Here is a 24,796-nt window from a genome sequence, read left to right as displayed (position 1 = left end):
TCTGTAGACCACTCTACTGCATCTGTAGACCACTGTAGTGCATCTGTAGACCACTCTACTGCATCTGTAGACCACTCTAGTGCATCTGTAGACCACTGTAGTGCATCTGTAGACCACTCTACTGCATCTGTAGACCACTCTAGTGCATCTGTAGACCACTCTACTGCATCTGTAGACCCCTCTACTGCATCTGTAGACCACTCTACTGCATCTGTAGACCACTGTAGTGCATCTGTAGACCCCTCTACTGCATCTGTAGACCACTGTAGTGCATCTGTAGACCCCTCTACTGCATCTGTAGACCACTGTAGTGCATCTGTAGACCACTCTACTGCATCTGTAGACCCCTCTACTGCATCTGTAGACCACTCTACTGCATCTGTAGACCACTGTAGTGCATCTGTAGACCCCTCTACTGCATCTGTAGATCACTCTAGTGCAGACCACCACACTGTATCTATTGCTATCTGAGACCACTTTACTGTATCTAGAGACCACTGTATTGTGTATATATACCACTGTACTGCATCTATAGCTATATGAGACCACTGTATTGCATCTAGACCACTGTGTTGCATCTATATCCCACTGTACTGAATCTATAAACCACTGTACTGCATATATAGACCATTGTACTGCATCTAAAGACCACTGTACTGCATCTATAGACTAGCTACTGTATCTATAGACTGCTGTACTGTATCGATAGACCACTGTAGTGCATCTGTGTAGACCATGTAGTGCATCTGTAGACCCCTGTCGTGATCTGTAGACCCCTCTAGTGTGTCTGTAGACCCCTCTAGTATGTCTGTAGACTACTGTCTTGATCTGTAGACATCTCTGGACACTGATACTGCATCTGTAGACCCCTCTACTGCATCTGTAGACCACTCTAGTGCATCTGTAGACCACTCTAGTGCATCTGTAGACCACTCTACTGCATCTGTAGACCACTCTACTGCATCTGTAGACCCCTCTACTGCATCTGTAGACCCCTATACTGCATCTGTAGACCCCTCTACTGCATCTGTAGACCCCTATACTGCATCTGTAGACCCCTATACTGCATCTGTAGACCACTGTAGTGCATCTGTAGACCACTCTACTGCATCTGTAGACCCCTCTACTGCATCTGTAGACCCCTCTACTGCATCTGTAGACCACTCTACTGCATCTGTAGACCACTCTACTGCATCTGTAGACCCCTCTACTGCATCTGTAGACCACTGTAGTGCATCTGTAGACCCCTCTACTGCATCTGTAGACCACTCTACTGCATCTGTAGACCACTCTACTGCATCTGTAGACCACTGTAGTGCATCTGTAGACCCCTCTACTGCATCTGTAGACCACTGTAGTGCATCCGTAGACCCCTCTACTGCATCTGTAGACCACTCTACTGCATCTGTAGACCCCTATACTGCATCTGTAGACCCCTATACTGCATCTGTAGACCACTGTAGTGCATCTGTAGACCACTCTACTGCATCTGTAGACCCCTCTACTGCATCTGTAGACCCCTCTACTGCATCTGTAGACCACTCTACTGCATCTGTAGACCACTCTACTGCATCTGTAGACCCCTCTACTGCATCTGTAGACCACTCTACTGCATCTGTAGACCACTGTAGTGCATCTGTAGACCCCTCTACTGCATCTGTAGACCACTCTAGTGCATCTGTAGACCCCTCTACTGCATCTGTAGACCACTCTACTGCATCTGTAGACCACTGTAGTGCATCTGTAGACCACTCTACTGCATCTGTAGACCCCTCTACTGCATCTGTAGACCACTCTACTGCATCTGTAGACCACTGTAGTGCATCTGTAGACCCCTCTACTGCATCTGTAGACCACTCTAGTGCATCTGTAGACCCCTCTACTGCATCTGTAGACCACTCTACTGCATCTGTAGACCACTGTAGTGCATCTGTAGACCCCTCTACTGCATCTGTAGACCCCTCTACTGCATCTGTAGACCACTGTAGTGCATCTGTAGACCCCTCTACTGCATCTGTAGACCACTCTACTGCATCTGTAGACCACTCTACTGCATCTGTAGACCACTCTACTGCATCTGTAGACCACTCTACTGCATCTGTAGACCCCTCTACTGCATCTGTAGACCACTCTACTGCATCTGTAGACCACTGTAGTGCATCTGTAGACCCCTCTACTGCATCTGTAGACCACTCTACTGCATCTGTAGACCACTCTACTGCATCTGTAGACCCCTCTACTGCATCTGTAGACCACTCTACTGCATCTGTAGACCACTGTAGTGCATCTGTAGACCCCTCTACTGCATCTGTAGACCACTCTACTGCATCTGTAGACCACTCTACTGCATCTGTAGACCACTGTAGTGCATCTGTAGACCACTCTAGTGCATCTGCAGACCCCTCTACTGCATCTGTAGACCACTCTGCTGCATCTGTAGACCACTGTAGTGCATCTGTAGACCCCTCTACTGCATCTGTAGACCACTCTAGTGCATCTGTAGACCACTCTAGTGCATCTGTAGACCCCTCTACTGCATCTGTAGACCACTCTACTGCATCTGTAGACCACTGTAGTGCATCTTTAGACCACTCTACTGCATCTGTAGATCACTCTAGTGCATCTGTAGATCACTGTACTGCATCTTCGGTAGATGCAGTACAGTGATCTACAGATGCAGTAGAGTGGTCTACAGATGCCTTTGTGGCGACATAGTCATGTTAAATGTGCTTTATATATACATGTTTAAAGCTGTGTTGAGTTGAGATGCAGTATAGTGGTCTATAGATACAGTACAGTGGTCAATGTATGTGGTCTATAAATGCAGTACAATGGTCTATACATGCAGTACAGTAGTTTATAGATTCAGTACAGTGGGATTGGATGCAGCACAGTGGTTTATAGATTCAGTACAGTGGGATATAGATGCAGCACAGTGGTCTAGATGCAATACAGTGGTCTCATATATGCAGTACAGTGGTCTCATGTAGCAATAGATGCAGTACAGTGGTATATATACAATACAGTGGTCTCTAGATACAGTAAAGTGGTCTCATATAGCAATAGATACGGTACAAAACACTGCATGGTTCTTGCCCAGAACTGCATGAGATAGGCATACATTTGGCATGTCTGTACAGGAGAGGCTTGTAGGTATCCATGTAACCCATTTTCATTCACATATATTGAGGTGACAGCTCAAGGGACCATTTGGAAAATGGTGATGGTCGTTTTTCCCTCGCCAAAATGTTGTCTTAACTTTGAATCATTAGGTATTTAGCCCCCTTCCCGACAAGGTAGCATGACAAGGTTGGTCCCATTGGAAACCTGAGGTTGTCTGGAATCAAATGTTATCTCTATCTTTGGGCTACGTCTAAATTTAAGTGTTCCACAGTCTCCGAAAGACAGTCTCGCCGGAGTTCCAGCCAGCCATCCCGCAGGTCTCATAGGGTTAATAAAACATTGAAAAAAACACACTTGGGACCACTTTTTTTCTTGGGATCATCAAAATCCCAATATTAGGGGTCCTATGGATGCCAAAAATCAAAACTAGAAAAAAAAATAAGCAGTCGCGCGTGGACCCCTCCTAGGGCCTCTACTACTTCAGCTTTGATTCCTGAAAAAACTGCTCCACCACCAAATAGGCCACACCCACTTCATCAACTACTTTAATTGGACACAGGTTTGTTTAATTTATAAAAAAAAGGAGCAGTGTGATGTCCAAAAAGTGTGTTATATAACTTTTGATATGTTGTTGGCTATGAATGAAAATCCGCCTATAGAGAAAAATAACAACATGTCAAAAAATATAAAAAGCTGCTCCTATGGAAAGTCTATCATATTTTTATTTACTTATATTGGCCCAAAAAACAATTTAGTATAGGTAAGGTTTTGCCAACTTTGTGGTAGCGATATCTCGTCTGGCCCAAGGACTATCTCTTTACCTCTCTGCAGACCGCAGCGATCTGGCCCTCGTCCATGCAGGTCTCCGTTACCACATCTGTGAGCGAGCCTCCGGCCAGGTACTCCATCACCACCCACAGCTCATCTCCTACCAGGTAACTACAGAGAGAGAGAGAGAGATATAAAACACACTATATACTCCATCACCACCCACAGCTCATCTCCTACCAAGTAACTACAGAGAGAGAGAGAGAGATAAAACACACTATATACTCCATCACCACCCACAGCTCGTCTCCTACCAAGTAACTACAGAGAGAGAGAGAGATAAAACACACTATATACTCCATCACCACCCACAGCTCATCTCCTACCAAGTAACTACAGAGAGAGAGAGATAAAACACACTATATACTCCATCACCACCTACAGCTCATCTCCTACCAAGTAACTACAGAGAGAGAGAGAGAGATAAAACACACTATATACTCCATCACCACCTACAGCTCATCTCCTACCAAGTAACTACAGAGAGAGAGAGAGAGATAAAACACACTATATACTCCATCACCACCCACAGCTCATCTCCTACCAAGTAACTACAGAGAGAGAGAGAGAGATAAAACACACTATATACTCCATCACCACCTACAGCTCATCTCCTACCAGGTAACTACAGAGAGAGAGAGAGAGATATAAAACACACTATATACTCCATCACCACCCACAGCTCATCTCCTACCAAGTAACTACAGAGAGAGAGAGAGAGATAAAACACACTATATACTCCATCACCACCCACAGCTCATCTCCTACCAAGTAACTACAGAGAGAGAGAGAGAGATAAAACACACTATATACTCCATCACCACCTACAGCTCATCTCCTACCAGGTAACTACAGAGAGAGAGAGAGAGATATAAAACACACTATATACTCCATCACCACCCACAGCTCATCTCCTACCAAGTAACTACAGAGAGAGAGAGAGAGATAAAACACACTATATACTCCATCACCACCCACAGCTCATCTCCTACCAAGTAACTACAGAGAGAGAGAGAGAGATAAAACACACTATATACTCCATCACCACCCACAGCTCATCTCCTACCAGGTAACTACAGAGAGAGAGAGAGATAAAACACACTATATACTCCATCACCACCCACAGCTCATCTCCTACCAAGTAACTACAGAGAGAGAGAGAGATAAAACACACTATATACTCCATCACCACCCACAGCTCGTCTCCTACCAGGTAACTACAGAGAGAGAGAGAGATAAAACACACTATATACTCCATCACCACCCACAGCTCATCTCCTACCAAGTAACTACAGAGAGAGAGAGAGATAAAACACACTAATATACTCCATCACCACCCACAGCTCATCTCCTACCAAGTAACTACAGAGAGAGAGAGAGATAAAACACACTAATATACTCCATCACCACCCACAGCTCATCTCCTACCAAGTAACTACAGAGAGAGAGAGAGAGATAAAACACACTATATACTCCATCACCACCCACAGCTCATCTCCTACCAAGTAACTACAGAGAGAGAGAGAGATAAAACACACTATATACTCCATCACCACCTACAGCTCATCTCCTACCAGGTAACTACAGAGAGAGAGAGATAAAACACACTATATACTCCATCACCACCCACAGCTCATCTCCTACCAGGTAACTACAGAGAGAGAGAGATAAAACACACTATATACTCCATCACCACCCACAGCTCATCTCCTACCAAGTAACTACAGAGAGAGAGAGAGATAAAACACACTAATATACTCCATCACCACCCACAGCTCATCTCCTACCAAGTAACTACAGAGAGAGAGAGAGATAAAACACACTATATACTCCATCACCACCTACAGCTCATCTCCTACCAGGTAACTACAGAGAGAGAGAGATAAAACACACTATATACTCCATCACCACCCACAGCTCATCTCCTACCAAGTAACTACAGAGAGAGAGAGAGAGATAAAACACACTATATACTCCATCACCACCTACAGCTCATCTCCTACCAGGTAACTACAGAGAGAGAGAGATAAAACACACTATATACTCCATCACCACCTACAGCTCATCTCCTACCAAGTAACTACAGAGAGAGAGAGATAAAACACACTATATACTCCATCACCACCCACAGCTCGTCTCCTACCAAGTAACTACAGAGAGAGAGAGAGATAAAACACACTATATACTCCATCACCACCTACAGCTCATCTCCTACCAGGTAACTACAGAGAGAGAGAGATAAAACACACTATATACTCCATCACCACCCACAGCTCATCTCCTACCAAGTAACTACAGAGAGAGAGAGAGAGATAAAACACACTATATACTCCATCACCACCTACAGCTCATCTCCTACCAGGTAACTACAGAGAGAGAGAGATAAAACACACTATATACTCCATCACCACCTACAGCTCATCTCCTACCAAGTAACTACAGAGAGAGAGAGAGAGATAAAACACACTATATACTCCATCACCACCTACAGCTCATCTCCTACCAAGTAACTACAGAGAGAGAGAGAGAGATAAAACACACTATATACTCCATCACCACCTACAGCTCATCTCCTACCAGGTAACTACAGAGAGAGAGAGATAAAACACACTATATACTCCATCACCACCCACAGCTCATCTCCTACCAAGTAACTACAGAGAGAGAGAGAGATAAAACACACTATATACTCCATCACCACCTACAGCTCATCTCCTACCAAGTAACTACAGAGAGAGAGAGAGAGAGAGAGAGATAAAACACACTATATACTCCATCACCACCTACAGCTCATCTCCTACCAAGTAACTACAGAGAGAGAGAGAGATAAAACACACTATATACTCCATCACCACCCACAGCTCATCTCCTACCAAGTAACTACAGAGAGAGAGAGATAAAACACACTATATACTCCATCACCACCCACAGCCCGTCTCCTACCAAGTAACTACAGAGAGAGAGAGATAAAACACACTATATACTCCATCACCACCCACAGCTCATCTCCTACCAAGTAACTACAGAGAGAGAGAGAGATAAAACACACTATATACTCCATCACCACCCACAGCTCGTCTCCTACCAGGTAACTACAGAGAGAGAGAGAGATAAAACACACTATATACTCCATCACCACCCACAGCTCGTCTCCTACCAAGTAACTACAGAGAGAGAGAGAGATAAAACACACTATATACTCCATCACCACCCACAGCTCGTCTCCTACCAAGTAACTACAGAGAGAGAGAGAGATAAAACACACTATATACTCCATCACCACCCACAGCTCATCTCCTACCAAGTAACTACAGAGAGAGAGAGATAAAACACACTATATACTCCATCACCACCCACAGCTCATCTCCTACCAAGTAACTACAGAGAGAGAGAGAGAGATAAAACACACTATATACTCCATCACCACCTACAGCTCATCTCCTACCAGGTAACTACAGAGAGAGAGAGAGAGATATAAAACACACTATATACTCCATCACCACCCACAGCTCATCTCCTACCAAGTAACTACAGAGAGAGAGAGAGAGATAAAACACACTATATACTCCATCACCACCCACAGCTCATCTCCTACCAAGTAACTACAGAGAGAGAGAGAGAGATAAAACACACTATATACTCCATCACCACCCACAGCTCATCTCCTACCAGGTAACTACAGAGAGAGAGAGAGATAAAACACACTATATACTCCATCACCACCCACAGCTCATCTCCTACCAAGTAACTACAGAGAGAGAGAGAGATAAAACACACTATATACTCCATCACCACCCACAGCTCGTCTCCTACCAGGTAACTACAGAGAGAGAGAGAGATAAAACACACTATATACTCCATCACCACCCACAGCTCATCTCCTACCAAGTAACTACAGAGAGAGAGAGAGATAAAACACACTAATATACTCCATCACCACCCACAGCTCATCTCCTACCAAGTAACTACAGAGAGAGAGAGAGAGATAAAACACACTATATACTCCATCACCACCCACAGCTCATCTCCTACCAAGTAACTACAGAGAGAGAGAGAGATAAAACACACTATATACTCCATCACCACCTACAGCTCATCTCCTACCAGGTAACTACAGAGAGAGAGAGATAAAACACACTATATACTCCATCACCACCCACAGCTCATCTCCTACCAGGTAACTACAGAGAGAGAGAGATAAAACACACTATATACTCCATCACCACCCACAGCTCATCTCCTACCAAGTAACTACAGAGAGAGAGAGAGATAAAACACACTAATATACTCCATCACCACCCACAGCTCATCTCCTACCAAGTAACTACAGAGAGAGAGAGAGATAAAACACACTATATACTCCATCACCACCTACAGCTCATCTCCTACCAGGTAACTACAGAGAGAGAGAGATAAAACACACTATATACTCCATCACCACCCACAGCTCATCTCCTACCAAGTAACTACAGAGAGAGAGAGAGAGATAAAACACACTATATACTCCATCACCACCTACAGCTCATCTCCTACCAGGTAACTACAGAGAGAGAGAGATAAAACACACTATATACTCCATCACCACCTACAGCTCATCTCCTACCAAGTAACTACAGAGAGAGAGAGATAAAACACACTATATACTCCATCACCACCCACAGCTCGTCTCCTACCAAGTAACTACAGAGAGAGAGAGAGATAAAACACACTATATACTCCATCACCACCTACAGCTCATCTCCTACCAGGTAACTACAGAGAGAGAGAGATAAAACACACTATATACTCCATCACCACCCACAGCTCATCTCCTACCAAGTAACTACAGAGAGAGAGAGAGAGATAAAACACACTATATACTCCATCACCACCTACAGCTCATCTCCTACCAGGTAACTACAGAGAGAGAGAGATAAAACACACTATATACTCCATCACCACCTACAGCTCATCTCCTACCAAGTAACTACAGAGAGAGAGAGAGAGATAAAACACACTATATACTCCATCACCACCTACAGCTCATCTCCTACCAAGTAACTACAGAGAGAGAGAGAGAGATAAAACACACTATATACTCCATCACCACCTACAGCTCATCTCCTACCAGGTAACTACAGAGAGAGAGAGATAAAACACACTATATACTCCATCACCACCCACAGCTCATCTCCTACCAAGTAACTACAGAGAGAGAGAGAGATAAAACACACTATATACTCCATCACCACCTACAGCTCATCTCCTACCAAGTAACTACAGAGAGAGAGAGAGAGAGAGAGAGATAAAACACACTATATACTCCATCACCACCTACAGCTCATCTCCTACCAAGTAACTACAGAGAGAGAGAGAGATAAAACACACTATATACTCCATCACCACCCACAGCTCATCTCCTACCAAGTAACTACAGAGAGAGAGAGATAAAACACACTATATACTCCATCACCACCCACAGCCCGTCTCCTACCAAGTAACTACAGAGAGAGAGAGATAAAACACACTATATACTCCATCACCACCCACAGCTCATCTCCTACCAAGTAACTACAGAGAGAGAGAGAGATAAAACACACTATATACTCCATCACCACCCACAGCTCGTCTCCTACCAGGTAACTACAGAGAGAGAGAGAGATAAAACACACTATATACTCCATCACCACCCACAGCTCGTCTCCTACCAAGTAACTACAGAGAGAGAGAGAGATAAAACACACTATATACTCCATCACCACCCACAGCTCATCTCCTACCAAGTAACTACAGAGAGAGAGAGATAAAACACACTATATACTCCATCACCACCCACAGCTCATCTCCTACCAAGTAACTACAGAGAGAGAGAGATAAAACACACTATATACTCCATCACCACCTACAGCTCATCTCCTACCAAGTAACTACAGAGAGAGAGAGAGAGATAAAACACACTATATACTCCATCACCACCTACAGCTCATCTCCTACCAAGTAACTACAGAGAGAGAGAGAGAGATAAAACACACTATATACTCCATCACCACCCACAGCTCGTCTCCTACCAAGTAACTACAGAGAGAGAGAGATAAAACACACTATATACTCCATCACCACCCACAGCTCATCTCCTACCAAGTAACTACAGAGAGAGAGAGATAAAACACACTATATACTCCATCACCACCCACAGCTCATCTCCTACCAAGTAACTACAGAGAGAGAGAGATAAAACACACTATATACTCCATCACCACCCACAGCTCGTCTCCTACCAAGTAACTACAGAGAGAGAGAGATAAAACACACTATATACTCCATCACCACCCACAGCTCATCTCCTACCAAGTAACTACAGAGAGAGAGAGATAAAACACACTATATACTCCATCACCACCTACAGCTCATCTCCTACCAAGTAACTACAGAGAGAGAGAGAGAGATAAAACACACTATATACTCCATCACCACCTACAGCTCATCTCCTACCAAGTAACTACAGAGAGAGAGAGATAAAACACACTATATACTCCATCACCACCTACAGCTCGTCTCCTACCAAGTAACTACAGAGAGAGAGAGAGAGATAAAACACACTATATACTCCATCACCACCTACAGCTCATCTCCTACCAAGTAACTACAGAGAGAGAGAGATAAAACACACTATATACTCCATCACCACCCACAGCTCATCTCCTACCAGGTAACTACAGAGAGAGAGAGATAAAACACACTATATACTCCATCACCACCCACAGCTCATCTCCTACCAAGTAACTACAGAGAGAGAGAGATAAAACACACTATATACTCCATCACCACCTACAGCTCGTCTCCTACCAAGTAACTACAGAGAGAGAGAGAGAGATAAAACACACTATATACTCCATCACCACCTACAGCTCATCTCCTACCAAGTAACTACAGAGAGAGAGAGATAAAACACACTATATACTCCATCACCACCTACAGCTCGTCTCCTACCAAGTAACTACACAGAGAGAGAGAGAGATAAAACACACTATATACTCCATCACCACCTACAGCTCATCTCCTACCAAGTAACTACAGAGAGAGAGAGATAAAACACACTATATACTCCATCACCACCTACAGCTCATCTCCTACCAAGTAACTACAGAGAGAGAGAGATAAAACACACTATATACTCCATCACCACCTACAGCTCATCTCCTACCAAGTAACTACAGAGAGAGAGAGATAAAACACACTATATACTCCATCACCACCCACAGCTCGTCTCCTACCAAGTAACTACAGAGAGAGAGAGAGATAAAACACACTATATACTCCATCACCACCTACAGCTCATCTCCTACCAGGTAACTACAGAGAGAGAGAGATAAAACACACTATATACTCCATCACCACCTACAGCTCATCTCCTACCAGGTAACTACAGAGAGAGAGAGATAAAACACACTATATACTCCATCACCACCTACAGCTCATCTCCTACCAAGTAACTACAGAGAGAGAGAGATAAAACACACTATATACTCCATCACCACCTACAGCTCATCTCCTACCAGGTAACTACACACACACACACACACACACACACACACACACACACACACACACACACACACACAGAGAGAGAGATAAAACACACTATATACTCCATCACCACCCACAGCTCGTCTCCTACCAGGTAACTACACACACACACACACACACACACACACACACACACACACACACACACACACACACACACACACACACACACACACAGAGAGAGAGATAAAACACACTATATACTCCATCACCACCCACAGCTCGTCTCCTACCAAGTAACTACAACACACACCCAGAGAGAGAGAGAGAGAGAGAGAGAGAGAGAGAGAGAGAGAGAGAGAGAGAGAGAGAGAAAACACACTATATAAAGCGCATGGAAAAAATGACAATACCACCCCCCACAGAGAGAGGCAATTTTTATTGTCTGTTGCATATTGTCGCTGTTGGGTGGAACAAGAACAACAATGTCTGGAACAAGGCTCCAGACATCCCAAAACAAACTGGTAAGGCTACGTCTTGGCCTTAAACATACAACTCATCTAACTCCTGCTCACTTTGCTAGGGTTGGATGGCTCAGGGTTGAGGACATAGTACAGCAACTTGCAACGGGCCTGGTCTACAAGATACACCACAACCATGTACCATGTACCAAAATACTTAAAAAATGTAAATGAAGTCCACAATCACAACACCAGAGGTAGCTCCACTGATCACGTCCAACCCAGATTTGGCACAAACAAGGGGTTGAACTCGTTCTCCCGCTATGCAACAGAAATGTGGAATGCCCTACCTAAAGTAGTGAAGGAGTGTGAAACCCTACTCACTTTCAAAACTGCCCTAAAAAAATACCTTCAGGAGGCTGCAAATCCAAGCTGCCAACCCCCCCCCCCCCCCCTCCTCGAACTGTCTATTGTACATATTTCGTGTTTTTCATACCAGTAAGCTGTAAACTGATTGTATGACGTTCTGAATAGTAGTGTATATCTGTCAGCAACGACACACACATGTTCCTGAAGTGTTTTATCACTGCAGACGGCGAGGAGGCTACTGACCTGTCCAGGTAGTTGACTATGTTGGAGTTTTTGTTTTCCCTCATCACCAGGATCTCATTGATGATCAGTTCTTTCTTGGGCTGCTGCTGAAGGTTCATCTGTTTGATGGCCACCTGAGACACACACACAAAGGAGCAGGGTTTAAAGAAGTGAGTTTCAAGAGGGGTTCATTTGTCACTCACTCATACAGGTACAAGCAGTGAAATGCTAAGCAAGGGATAATTGTCAGCACACTGGTCGTTGTTGAAAAATAACCCCCGACAGGATGATTTAACAGCTCGGCTCCGCCTTGGTATTCAATCAACCTGAAGGGGGTTATTTTTCAACAACGACGCGGCTACTTAATAAATAGATTAATAAATTGACCCAAAAGTAACAACAAAACGAAGTATTTCCTTGCTTACAGCAATGAAAGTATTGCGCTGGGTGTTGATCAAATAGAATACATTTTTGGTTACTGGATCGTCTATTTCTCCCTTCAAATGTTTTCAAAAGCTTTCTTGAGAGCAACTTTTAGTAGTAAAAGACACTGTGTGTTTGTTTACATGGATGTCATGTTGGATACAGCATCAAATCAAGCAGCACAGGTTGATATGAGCAGGTGCTCTGAGTCTTTGATTAGACAGAGGTCTGTTATAGAGCTCATCGGTCATTATCCAGAAATAACACACCGCTGAATTCAGCGATTGACCAATCAGAATCAAGCATTCAACCAAGCTGTGTCATAATGAGACATATTACGCAGAGACTGTGCTAACACAACAATACAATCTATACAATAAATGCACAAAATCTCTGTACATCTTTAGTCAAAACCGATCGACTTCAGACATGGCGCACCCGTCTCTGACGCCCCAAAGGACATTTGTATGCCGGTCCGACGTTGAGTCGGATGGATAGGCGGGCTGTCCAGAACCGGCCATCTAACCGATATATGCCCATATATAGGCATACATGGAGATCTTGGAAGATCGTCTATTTTCGCTGCACAACGTGTCTAAATGAACTATTCTGTAGCAGGGCCTACTAGGCTATTTTGGAGATTCTTTGCCTATAACGACATGCCCAAGTAAGTAGTACCAGGGACGCCAGGGTTAATGCAGTTAATCCCTTCTTCTGGGGGAAGAAAAAGCCAAAAACCCCAAAACAAAACAAACAAAACCACTTGAAATTCAACAGTCGATGTTTCCAAAAATGCAAATCACCAGCCCCTCCATTTCGCAAAAACAAAAGGTCTTAAAAGGACTCCTCCGTTGGCTGGTTTAATTGCAACCCTGTAATTACCGTGTGGTTTCATTTACAAGCTAGAAAATGCCGTGGCTTTACCTCTTGGCCCGTAGCGATGTCGATGGCTGTGTACACCGTGCCAGACGCTCTGTGGAGACAGGAACAACTTATCACTAAATGATACGCTAAAGGTTTTTCTTTTCTTTTTTGAAAACAAGCCTATTAAAAGTTACATTTACGTTGTTGTCGGGCAGAAACCTCTTTCCATATTTTAGATTTTTTTCGTAAATGAACGCTCTAAAGATCGTACTACAGTGTCAGACAAAAAGCATCAAAAGCAGCAGATCTACAAGCTCGAAACGCGCCGCTTCGCGCCGCGTTTCGAGCTTGTAGATCTGCTGCTTTAGATGCTGTCGAATACGAATCCTGAAAAGTAACAGTTTTTTGGACATATGAGGTTTCCACCCGACAGAGATGATTTGCATCCATATATAGTACATCATATAACACATTACAGAAAGTGTATTTCTTTCATTGTATCGTATCCAGCGAGAGCTTTTTGCTCGTGGGTTACGCCAACAGCTTGCCAAAATAATATTTTACCATTCAAACCTAATTTGCATTGCATTGCATGTATTTAGCCAACGCTGTCTCACAAAAACATTTTGACTTTTTGGGACACTTTTGACCAAACGTCAACATGTGAAGTGAAGGGGGGGGGACAAAGAAAGTCACAATATGACTTTCAGGGGAATATATGATTTAGGATTCTGTGCCTATCTTGATTCGTCACATAACTCGGACGGCGGACTTCGCAACACTCGGCACGGCGACTCGCTCGGCGGTGCCTCCCATGGCTCAAGTCCGCTTGAGACGGCACGCCTCCGACGTTATAACAGTTTTTTGGTCGGATCGTTAGAAACGCAGAGAACTGGACTTCCGCGTTGCTGTAAGGCGGAAGTCCCGAAAAGTCAACATGTGCCTTTTTTTACCCCCCCCCTTCATGTCACAGGTTGATGTCACAAAGTCACAATATGCCTTTCGGGGAGTGAGACAGTGTTATATAGCCTGTTAGTTTGGTGAACATGTAGAATGTGGTCTACATTTATTGCACGTGGTTAGAATATCTAGTGGCCTACAGCTATTTCTCTGAAGAGGTCAATACTACAGCAGCAGTTTGCAGTATAGAGAATATACATTATTTATAGAAATAGAACAAGCCTCAGGCCAACATGGATTGATCTAACAAAGTACTCAACCCCAGTACTTGAGTCAAAGTTATGTATACGGTACTCCTGTAGTCAAATATGACTCAACTGTACTAGTGAAAGTTGCTCTGTCAAATGAGTGCTATTACAGCTATTTTCACTATATTTTAAATAGGGCTTAAGTGGTTCATTCATAATATGCCATTTCCCTTCCTATAAATGCAGTGAAGTCAAAAGGACAATATTTGACCTTGAAATATAGTGGAGTGAAAGTCATAAGTATCCAAAAATACAAACAAAAAAGTACAGATACTCAAAAAAGTTACTTAAAGCTGCACTATGTAACTTTCCTCTTCTACCCCGGATTTGAACCCGTTTTCCTGCGCTGACATTGTGCTGACATTTTTAGCTAATAGAGCCTGCCTGCTTGCTCAGGGGATAAATTGAACCTTGACCTTTCCTTAAAATATAGCAACATACTGTTAGGATTTAGAAAACATTTTTAGATATGTATTTGGCCGCGGCCCCCCATCTGAAAATGTTTTGTTCCAGGGACCCCCCAGAAGCAAAGATTTGAGTTACAAATGATCGCTTTTAAAAATATATATATTCAAAGATCTGCACACATTTTCAAGATTTCTCAAAAATAGCAGATCTACAAGAATAGCCCAAAGAAATCTTAAAATAACACAGATACGTTGCCGGATTGAATGAGTTAAGTACATTTACTCAAGTAAATATACTCTGTTACTGTCCAGCACTGTCTCTAGACTACAAGTGTTACTGGAGTTCTGACCTCTTTAGACTTTTTCTCCACACCATGGAAGCAGGTGAAACTGTGGCCGAAAAAAACACTTCTCTGCTCGCCTCGTACAACCATCTCATCCCCCCAAGGGTTCCGTTTTTAAACATTAAAACTCAGGATTCTGCCTCGACAGAGGAGTCACACAGGCAGGAGGTTATCTTGCGGGTTGCAGACAGATAGACTTTTGAGTTTTTTAATCCTTGCTCTGTGGCTTTGCTGTCGCACATCCCAGCCAGGTGAATTCAAGCCTTTTGGCACCTCCATCCCCGCTGTCAGCTACACCAGACAGTATTGTCGGTAAGCTATGAATAATGAAGCACAGACTGTTCCCTGTTTGGTTCCAGCAGCAGGGCCCTAATAACTTTACAGATAACTCTGCAAAGTCAGTCAATAGACTCTCTAACCGACCGAGTCCCTCCCTCCTCCTCCTCTGGAGGAGGAGGAGGAGGGAGAGAGGATCAGAGAGGAGAGAGAACAATGGAGCGTGTCGTCAGCCTCCACATCGGCTGGAAGAGTTTAGAATCTATGCAGACCGCTCGATTCTGTCTGGTAGGTAAACATTGGGGGAGGCATTCAAGAGAGAGGGATATGTATAGTCTCTGTCGGGTGGACTGGACACCTCATATGACCAAAACTGTTGCTATTTTTGAATTCACATTCAAAAATAGCAAAAGTAGCAGATCTACAAGCTCAAAACGAGTCGCTTAGCGCCGCGTTTCGAGCAAAAACAACAACGATGTAGAGAGTGAGTGAGTGAGTGAGTGTCAGAGAGAGAGAGAGAGAGAGAGAGAGAGAGAGAGAGAGAGAGAGAGAGAGAGAGAGAGAGAGAGAGAGCAGAGATCAAAAAAGGCTGAGCTGTACTGGCCCCTGGCCATTTCTTGAAACGGTTCTCCTTTCTTCTCTGCTACTCGTTTTTCTTCCCTCCCTCCCTCCCTCCCTCCCTCTTTCCCTCTCTTCTCTCTCTCAAGCCCCCCCCCCCCCCCCCCCCCTCTCTACCTCTCTGTCTCTCTGTAGCCACTATTGCCTCAATCTCTCCTGGTCCAGACCCAGAAACCACAAACTGCTAAATTGTATTTTCCCTTAAAGCTGCAACATTATCCTCCGTTTATTGAGACACACAGACAGACAGACAGACAGACAGACAGACAGACAGACAGACAGACTGCAGGGACGGACGGAGGGCCGGCCCTGGGGGGGAACACTGGATCCCAGGGGGGCCGGCGATGGGGGGGCCTCTGGAGCCATGGTCCTTATAACCACATAAACCCTATATACTTTGTTGGCCGGTGTCCCACAGGGGTCTATAATAGGCCCCCTACTTTTTTTTCTTCACCAAAAAAATCTCCTGGCCCCAGAATTGGGTCACTTGAGTTCATGTGGTTAACCAATCCCCCATGATCCACCTGGGCTCCAGCCAGGGTTTGGACAGTAAGTAACAAAGTACATTTTTTTCCGAGTATCGTACTTGACTTTCTCACCACCACATTTCAAAGACACATATTGCGTATACAAGAGTATCTATACTTTGAGCTCAAGTACTACTGTGGGTTGAGCACTTTGTTGTCCACCACAGGGTTAACCAATCCCCCATAATCCACCTGGGCTCCAGCTCCAGCTCCCTGTTGACAGCTACAGATTAAAGGGGCGAGGACGGCAGATTAAAGGGGAGAGGAGGACGGGACGGGACGGGACTCACCCTTGTCCTATTTTCTCGAAGCGCGTGTACTTCTTTTTGGGGTCCCCCACGCTCACAATGCTCCCTGTGTGAGAGAGATAACAGTTAATACACACACACACACACACACACACACACACACACACACACACACACACATTTTAGGACGACAACTTTTATGAATGTCATTTAAAACAGAAAATTGCCATTTTCTACCCTTATGTTTTTTCTATAACCCATTTAGGGCGGGAACCCCTATTTGTAACTATACCTTTCAAGACGGAACCCCTTTTGGGGTTCTTGTTGCTATGTACAGTATATAACAACATACTTTTTTTGTATTTTTTTTTCTAAGATCTTTTTCAGAAAACTTAGATCAGGATTTAGAAGGCGTTATTAGAATCTGCCTCAGGTCTAAATGGGATAAAGGGTTTGTTTTTGTCATGTTGTGCTGTGATGTATTTGTATGTTGGGACTACGGATGGAAACCATCTCATAGCTTCCGGCATATTTACATGATATCATGTTTATTGACTGAAATGTCCATTAAACCATTCAATCCGGGAACACATCTGTGTCATTTTAGGTTTCTTTTGGCTATTTAAAAAAAAAATGTTTTTTTTGCGAATCGCAGCCAAATACATATCATTTTGGGGGGTCCTTGAGATGAAAACGTTTGAGAACCACTGATATTATGGCAACATAACGGTTTTCAGAAACCATTTAGGATTTAGAAGATATTTGTAGATACGTTACCGGATTGAATGGATTAGACATTTTTTTTTTTACCATAAAACAACCTTTTATATTGTAAGGACCAGGAAAACACACACACACACACACACACGCGCACGCACGCACGCACGCACGCACGCACGCACGCACGCACACACACACACACACACACACACACACACACACACACACACACACACACACACACACACACACACACACACACACACACACACACACACACACACACACACACACACACACACACACACACACACACACAGCAGGGTGACAGACATCATGGAGACGTACTGAGCCTCTCTAGAATCTCCTCGTCGGTCATCTTGGACTTCTTCCTCTGCCGGTCGGTGTGACGGTACATGGTGTTGGACGTGTCCTCCGGCTGGACCTGCGACTCCGGAGGGGTCACCACCTCCTTCACAGGGGTGGGGGGCTTCAGGGGCTCCAGGACGGAGCGCGTGTAGATCTGCAAATGCAAATAAAAACCACCATTAACCCACGGATTAAAGCAAAATTAGACCCGACGTTTGAGGGCCGGGCTGGAAGTGTATGCTGATTAGTTGGGTCGAACCGAGCCTCGAGTTCCGTGAATTATTTTTTTCTATTACCCCCAAAACTGCCCCTAGCGGCCGAATGGTAAGGTCGACGGAAATGTCATGGCAGGCAGTGGATGTGTTGGATGCAGCTCAAAGTTAACTACTCACTACTCAGGTATGCAGTTCCCAGCATGCAGTCCGACCTTCCCAGCCCGTGTAATAAAAAGAAAAACTGTCGAAAATGGCCAAAACTCAAACATCGAAAAACTTTGAGGACATTAAGCATACAATGACACAATTTTGCCTACAGAGATCAAATTGCCTACACTTGTGGTAATTGTTCGGGCCCAGTTAGGGCCGGGCCTTAATTTTCAGGCCTGTTAACTCTAGTCCTGAACACTGATTCCTAAACAATTAACATAACATGTAAAATGATAATGTTTTAGTAGCATTGTTCCTGCTGTTCTACATACTTTAGTTTAGTGAAATGGATTGAGTTGGAACTCACAGATTTGGTGTGCTCGGGCCGCGGCGCGATGACCGGCGGTGGCTCGTCGTCATCGTCCTCCTCTTCCTCCTCCTCCTCCTCCTCCTCTTCTTCGTCGTCCTCCTCGGATACGGGCGGAGCGATGGGAGGGTCTGTTGTGGTGGACGTCTTGGCACCCTGAGGGGAAGGAGAGCGAATGTGTGGGTGTCAGACTGGGTGAGACTCCCAAGACGGCAAACAAGGTAACGTCTTGGGATGGATTTGAACCAAACGTCTAACGTTTCACTGGAAGGGGGTACCCGACCCGTGACGGCACATGTTGACTAGGGGGGCTATATAACTTGAACTTCGCAACGCTCTCTGTCTCTCACTCTGTCTCTGTCTGCCTCTCTATCTCTCTCTGACACTCTCTCTTTCTCTGACTCTCTCTCTCTCTCTCTCTGTGTCTGTCAGTTTGTCTGTCTCTCTCTGTCTTTGTCTCTCTATCTGTCCCTCTCACTCTGTCTGACTCTCTGTCTGACTCTCTGTCTGTCTGTCTGTCTGTCTGTCCCTCTCACTCTGTCTGACTCTCTCTGTCTGTCTCTCTCTCTGACTCTCTGTCTGTCTGTCTGTCCCTCTCACTCTGTCTGTCTGTCTCTCTCTCTCTTTTTAACCAAAACATTTCTGTTTTAACCAGAAAATATCACCAAAGGAATCAAAAGGAATTTAAATGAATCAAAATGGATTATGTCCAGAGGTTACAATAGGTTCTGCATGACGGAGGTTCAAAATATAACAAAACAAAGTCAAGAGTATTCAGTTACATCAATTATGTAAATTCTAATCCATTTATGTCATTTTCTCTTAACCGTAAGCACACACTTTGATCCTCATGTCTTTAGAGCGTACAAATAAACCTGGTTGCCAGGGTGATTTGAATAATAAACTCAGACCGGAGGACCCCCAGCGGTCCTTGAGCTTGGTTCCAGCCAGAGGGTCCCCGGGGTGTCTGTGGTCTATAATGCATATCAAACTGGGGGTCCTTGAAATTAAAACACTGCTCGAGGCCGATAAAAGAGAACATACCAGAGAATGATCACATCACAGCACACTGCTGAATGGAATCTAGACAATGAGAGGAGATAGTGCAGGGGACTCCCTCTTTCTTTGGTGTTTATATGCCTAAACCTAACCTAACAAAGCCTTTTCTTAATTTTTTGGGTCCTAGTTGGGTCCCATGTAATTGTTTTGGTTTGCTGTGCTGTTTTTATGCCATGCTTTTAAACCCTGTAGCGCTCTGAGATTTGCAAGAATGTAAAGTGCTTTATAAATAAAATGCATTATTATTATATTACTAACCTAATTATATTACTATATTACTAAGAAATTTGATGTCTTTCCCGGGATCCAAACCAGTGAAAATAGCCGCTCTACGAGCTATAAACGCATCACGATGCGACACGTTGTGAGCTTGTAGATCTGCTATTTTCACTACTTACAAAAAAATACATTCTAATTTTTTTTTTTATGAATGATTGTGAACAAAAAAATGAAAAAAGAAATTGAAAATCTTTTGAAATATATAAGTTAAAAAAGGGACATTTACTTGCGAGTCGTGACCCATAAAAATGGGCCGCTGACCCACAGTTTGGGAAACCCCTGCCTTAACCTCACCTAACCTCAAAACCACGCTCACCTGGGTGAAACACCTGGGTAAGAGGGAGTCCCCATAGTGCAAACAGAACAGCGTTGTGTGAGTGAGCGGGTGAGTGGGTGATGGTGATGATGGTAGCGTTCGTTGACAAAGGCAGGTATTAACACAGTGAAGGTGTGGTTCTATGCTGTTTGACAGGTGGACTTAGTGCCAGACAGGGAACTGGTCTGACGATAAGGCTGTGGGTGTGGTATTCAGTTGGACCCAATGCCCAGACAGTATAAGATCACTCCGGAAAGTGACACTGCTTCATAGTGAGGAGTGCATGCATGCTGCAGCGTGGACGTCATACGTATCTTGTATACAAATAAGGAGATGCATCTGTGTGATTGCAAGATACCATTTCATCAATCCGAAAGCACGTTAGATCTAAGATGACTAAAAAAAAATGTTTTGACTGACAGCACTTCTCTCCCAGCGCTAAAGCAGGGCTGTAATAGGTATTGAAAATGTCTAAATTGACAAGCTGAGAGCTTTAAGGTAAGGTAATGGGCCGTGCGGTCCAACGGGAACGTTCATTAGCTTCACACTCAGTATTGACAACATGAGGAGTTGAATTCGGTGCCAGTCATGTAGAGAGGGTGAGGTAAAATGTAGGGCACTGGTTGTCAATGTGGGGTCCGGGGGATTCTCAAGGGTCCTTGAAGGGGTTCCAGGGGGTCCCCAGCAAGTTGGGGATCGTTCATCGTTGGCATGAAAATGTTTCAGAAGCAGCTGGTGAAGGGAAAGGGAGTGGCTTGAAGGGGAGGAGCTATAACGGGGAGGAGCTTTAGAGGGGGAGGGGTTTACCTTGTCGTACAACGCGCTGCAGCTTCTGAGGCTGACCGGAGGCCCGGACGACAGCATACGGTTCTGAATGTGAGGGTTGACAAATGGGACCATTACTCAAAAACACAAAAACAAGCTGCACACATAATGACACATATAATACCAAAAACTATGATAAATGATGAATGATTTCAATGATAGAAGTGAGGAGGACAGTTCAGTAAAATGATGGAAATCAGATAAAGAATTAGCATTGCTTATAGGGCTTCACTGAGTTACAGTATGAACACATAGACGTCAAAATTGCAAGGTTGTTTAGTGTACCACAATGAAAATAAGGTCTCGAGCTATCCTTATATTTGTACATATCTATCCTTTTGATATATACAGTATGTACGAATATATGGTCATGTATATCCATATTTGTCAATAAAAACATAAATTAATCAACACGATTATTTTTTATGAAATCAAAGAAAATGATTACACAAAATGATAACAACTAAATACATCTAAAGCTGATTTAGGCTACGTCGCGTGACGGTGGCATGGCAATTTGAACGCGTAGGTCTGCCATTTTTTATGCACGACAACTCGTACGCTGGTGCATAAATTAGGCTCAACGAGCAACAGACTGTAGCGATAACAATAACCTCTCTCGGACAACACAACTCAGACGCATAAATGGGTGAAATGCCACTTTAACCAATTGAATCCGGGAACGCATGTCTGTCATTTTAGATTTCTTTGGCTATTCAAAGATAGCAGATATACAAGCTCATAGCGCGGTGAGCTTGTATATCTGCTATTTTTGAATAGCCAAATGAATCAAAAAATGTCACAGATGTGCTCCCGGATTGAATAGGTTAAGACAGGGGTCTTCAACGTTTTCAGCCCAAGGACCCCCTAGCTGAGAGAGAGATGAAGCAGGGACCCCCCTCTATATTGTATAAAATTGTTTTAGATTCAACTTTTTTTGTTTATGTTTACTGTTCTTTTTTCACCTCTACACCTCTACCTCTTTGCCAAAAATATATATAATAATATTTTTGGCTAAAGTTTTCCTCAGAAAAGGGATGCTAGGGTTCAAGTGGTTAAGGTAAAACAAAAAAAATCCTATCACACAAAGATTTGGCGGACCCCCTGTAGTTACTCTGAGCCTCAGGACCCCCTAGGGGTCCCGGACCCCCTGTTGAAGACCCCTGGGTTAAGAGTAAGGGTTCTGAGGGTATCAGGGAAGTGAGAACGGAGTATAGACTGCTGTTGATGGATGAGTTACACACTATCTTACATTTAATCATCCTCACGTACCAAACACACACATTTTACTGTCCGTGTGTCCGATAGAGACACGATAACCTTGTTCCAAACGCCACCATTAGCATAATGCTACCATAATGTGATGAAAACAAACTTTGAATCCCATCACAGGCACGTTTTCTTTAACGGCCGTTTGTTATCATTATGTACACAGTCTGTAACCACGGATATGTCAACACAGCTGACCTGTGGGCAGCACTTTGGAAATTAAATCCACTACTCAATGGATCATCAGCATGCCGTCGGGCAGAAACCTTGTATCTCCATTACGTTTATGTTTTTTTCATAAATTAATGCCCTATCTTTATACTTTGACATATAAAATATGGCATTAAATCAGGAAAAAAACATAAGAAAAACATGTTAACAATAGCCAATCTACAAGCTCACAAAGCATTGCGATACGACTCACTGGGAGCTTGTAGATCTGCTAATTGTGTTTTTTTTTTCTCTCTCTTTTAAAAAAAAAAATTGTTCATTTTGAAAATGTTTGCCTATCTATGTCATGCCCAAAACAGGGACGCCAGATTGAAAGTAGTTTAAGTGTGTCAGCGGATTCTACAAATATTTTACCTATGAAAAATATTAACAAGAGCTTAAAGGAATAGTTCACCCAAAATATTTTTTTTTCTTCTATTGATTAGTCACCCCATGGAGACTTCAATTCATGGATATTTTTTTGTTTTAGTCGCATTAGTAAGCCAATAATTTGATGACCAGCAGAGTGGGCAGTGGTTCTGGTAGGACACACAAAGGAGACTCTTTGTGTCTCCTACCAGAACCGCTTATTGGCTTAGGAATGCGACAAAAACAAAAAAATATCCATGAATTCAAGTCTCCATGGGTAGAAATCGATAGAAAAAAAATCATTTTGGGGGGTGAACTATCCCTTTAACTCTTTGACTGCCAGAGTATTTACACATCTACCCCCCTTCCCTGCCAGAGAATAACATTGCAAAAATAGGTAAACTGTGAATTTTGTCTCCGTTTATTTTTTAACATTGAAGTGAATGGAGCAGAAAATCTTCGTATCGCGTTATCTCCTGCTTCCTTTGTGATAAAAAAAAAAATTTTTTTGAAAAAAAAAAAAAAAAAATCTTCAAAAATCTCGTCAATCTCGTCGACGGCTGGCTGAGCCATGCGGAGAAAAACGAGAAATCTCGTCAATGGCAGTCAAAGAGTTAATTGTGACAATAATAACTACACTGGATCCATTGGAACACAGGTTATTTTTTTCTCCTCCATCTGCTGAAAACGAATGCTTTTGCACGTACGTGGTTTCCACCTGAGAGGATAATGTAACATGTCTCATTACTGGGTGAAAGTATGAGAGGAGGTGTCAGCAGGGTGATTCTTCCAGCATACCAGCCATACCTTCTGCTGTTTATTTGTCCCCACTTTAAGGGACCATTGAGCTCCTCGCGCTATACACTCATTGTCACCTGGACGTTATTATGACGCCTGATGCTGTCAGGGACAACAAGGCCCCGCTGTTGTTGTTGTAGTGTAATGCACACAATCACATATACACACCAACCTATACACAAACAATACATAACTGTGGTATACTGCCATGACGACTTGATCGATCCGCACGGGATCAATAAAGGTCTATCTATGTACGTTGAATGTAACGTTTTAGAATTGTGTCTTCAGCAGGGCAGGAATTTCAGGGAGGCCACGAAGGCCATGGCCGTCGTTGCCCCTCAGTTTGGCCTTGTGCCCCTCAAAAAATGGCATGCCATCTTTAAACCAATCCAGTCACTTTGATTGGTGCAGGGCTGAGCATGG

At 43.6% G+C, this 24,796-nt stretch overlaps 1 protein-coding gene across 1 annotated transcript in view; it reads right to left on the bottom strand.

Moving 5' to 3' along the window:
* The window catches only part of LOC311057749 (serine/threonine-protein kinase PAK 3), a 100,634-nt gene that overhangs the window by 11,920 nt on the left and 63,918 nt on the right, over positions 1-24,796 (bottom strand). The window contains exons 6-12 of the mRNA XM_084074800.1: positions 21,707-21,769; positions 19,246-19,401; positions 18,493-18,667; positions 17,467-17,530; positions 13,857-13,905; positions 12,531-12,643; positions 3,945-4,062 (exon numbers count right to left, since the gene is read on the bottom strand). Coding sequence (XP_083930926.1) covers positions 3,945-4,062; positions 12,531-12,643; positions 13,857-13,905; positions 17,467-17,530; positions 18,493-18,667; positions 19,246-19,401; positions 21,707-21,769 — 738 coding nt within the window. The remainder of the gene's footprint in view (positions 1-3,944; positions 4,063-12,530; positions 12,644-13,856; positions 13,906-17,466; positions 17,531-18,492; positions 18,668-19,245; positions 19,402-21,706; positions 21,770-24,796) is intronic.

This window comes from Gymnoscopelus microlampas (assembly GCF_963454915.1).
Source record: "Gymnoscopelus microlampas genome assembly, chromosome: 12".
NCBI lineage: Eukaryota > Metazoa > Chordata > Actinopteri > Myctophiformes > Myctophidae > Gymnoscopelus > Gymnoscopelus microlampas.
The sequence above is the reverse complement of the archived record's forward strand: the minus strand, read 5'-3'. Positions and strand labels throughout refer to the sequence as shown.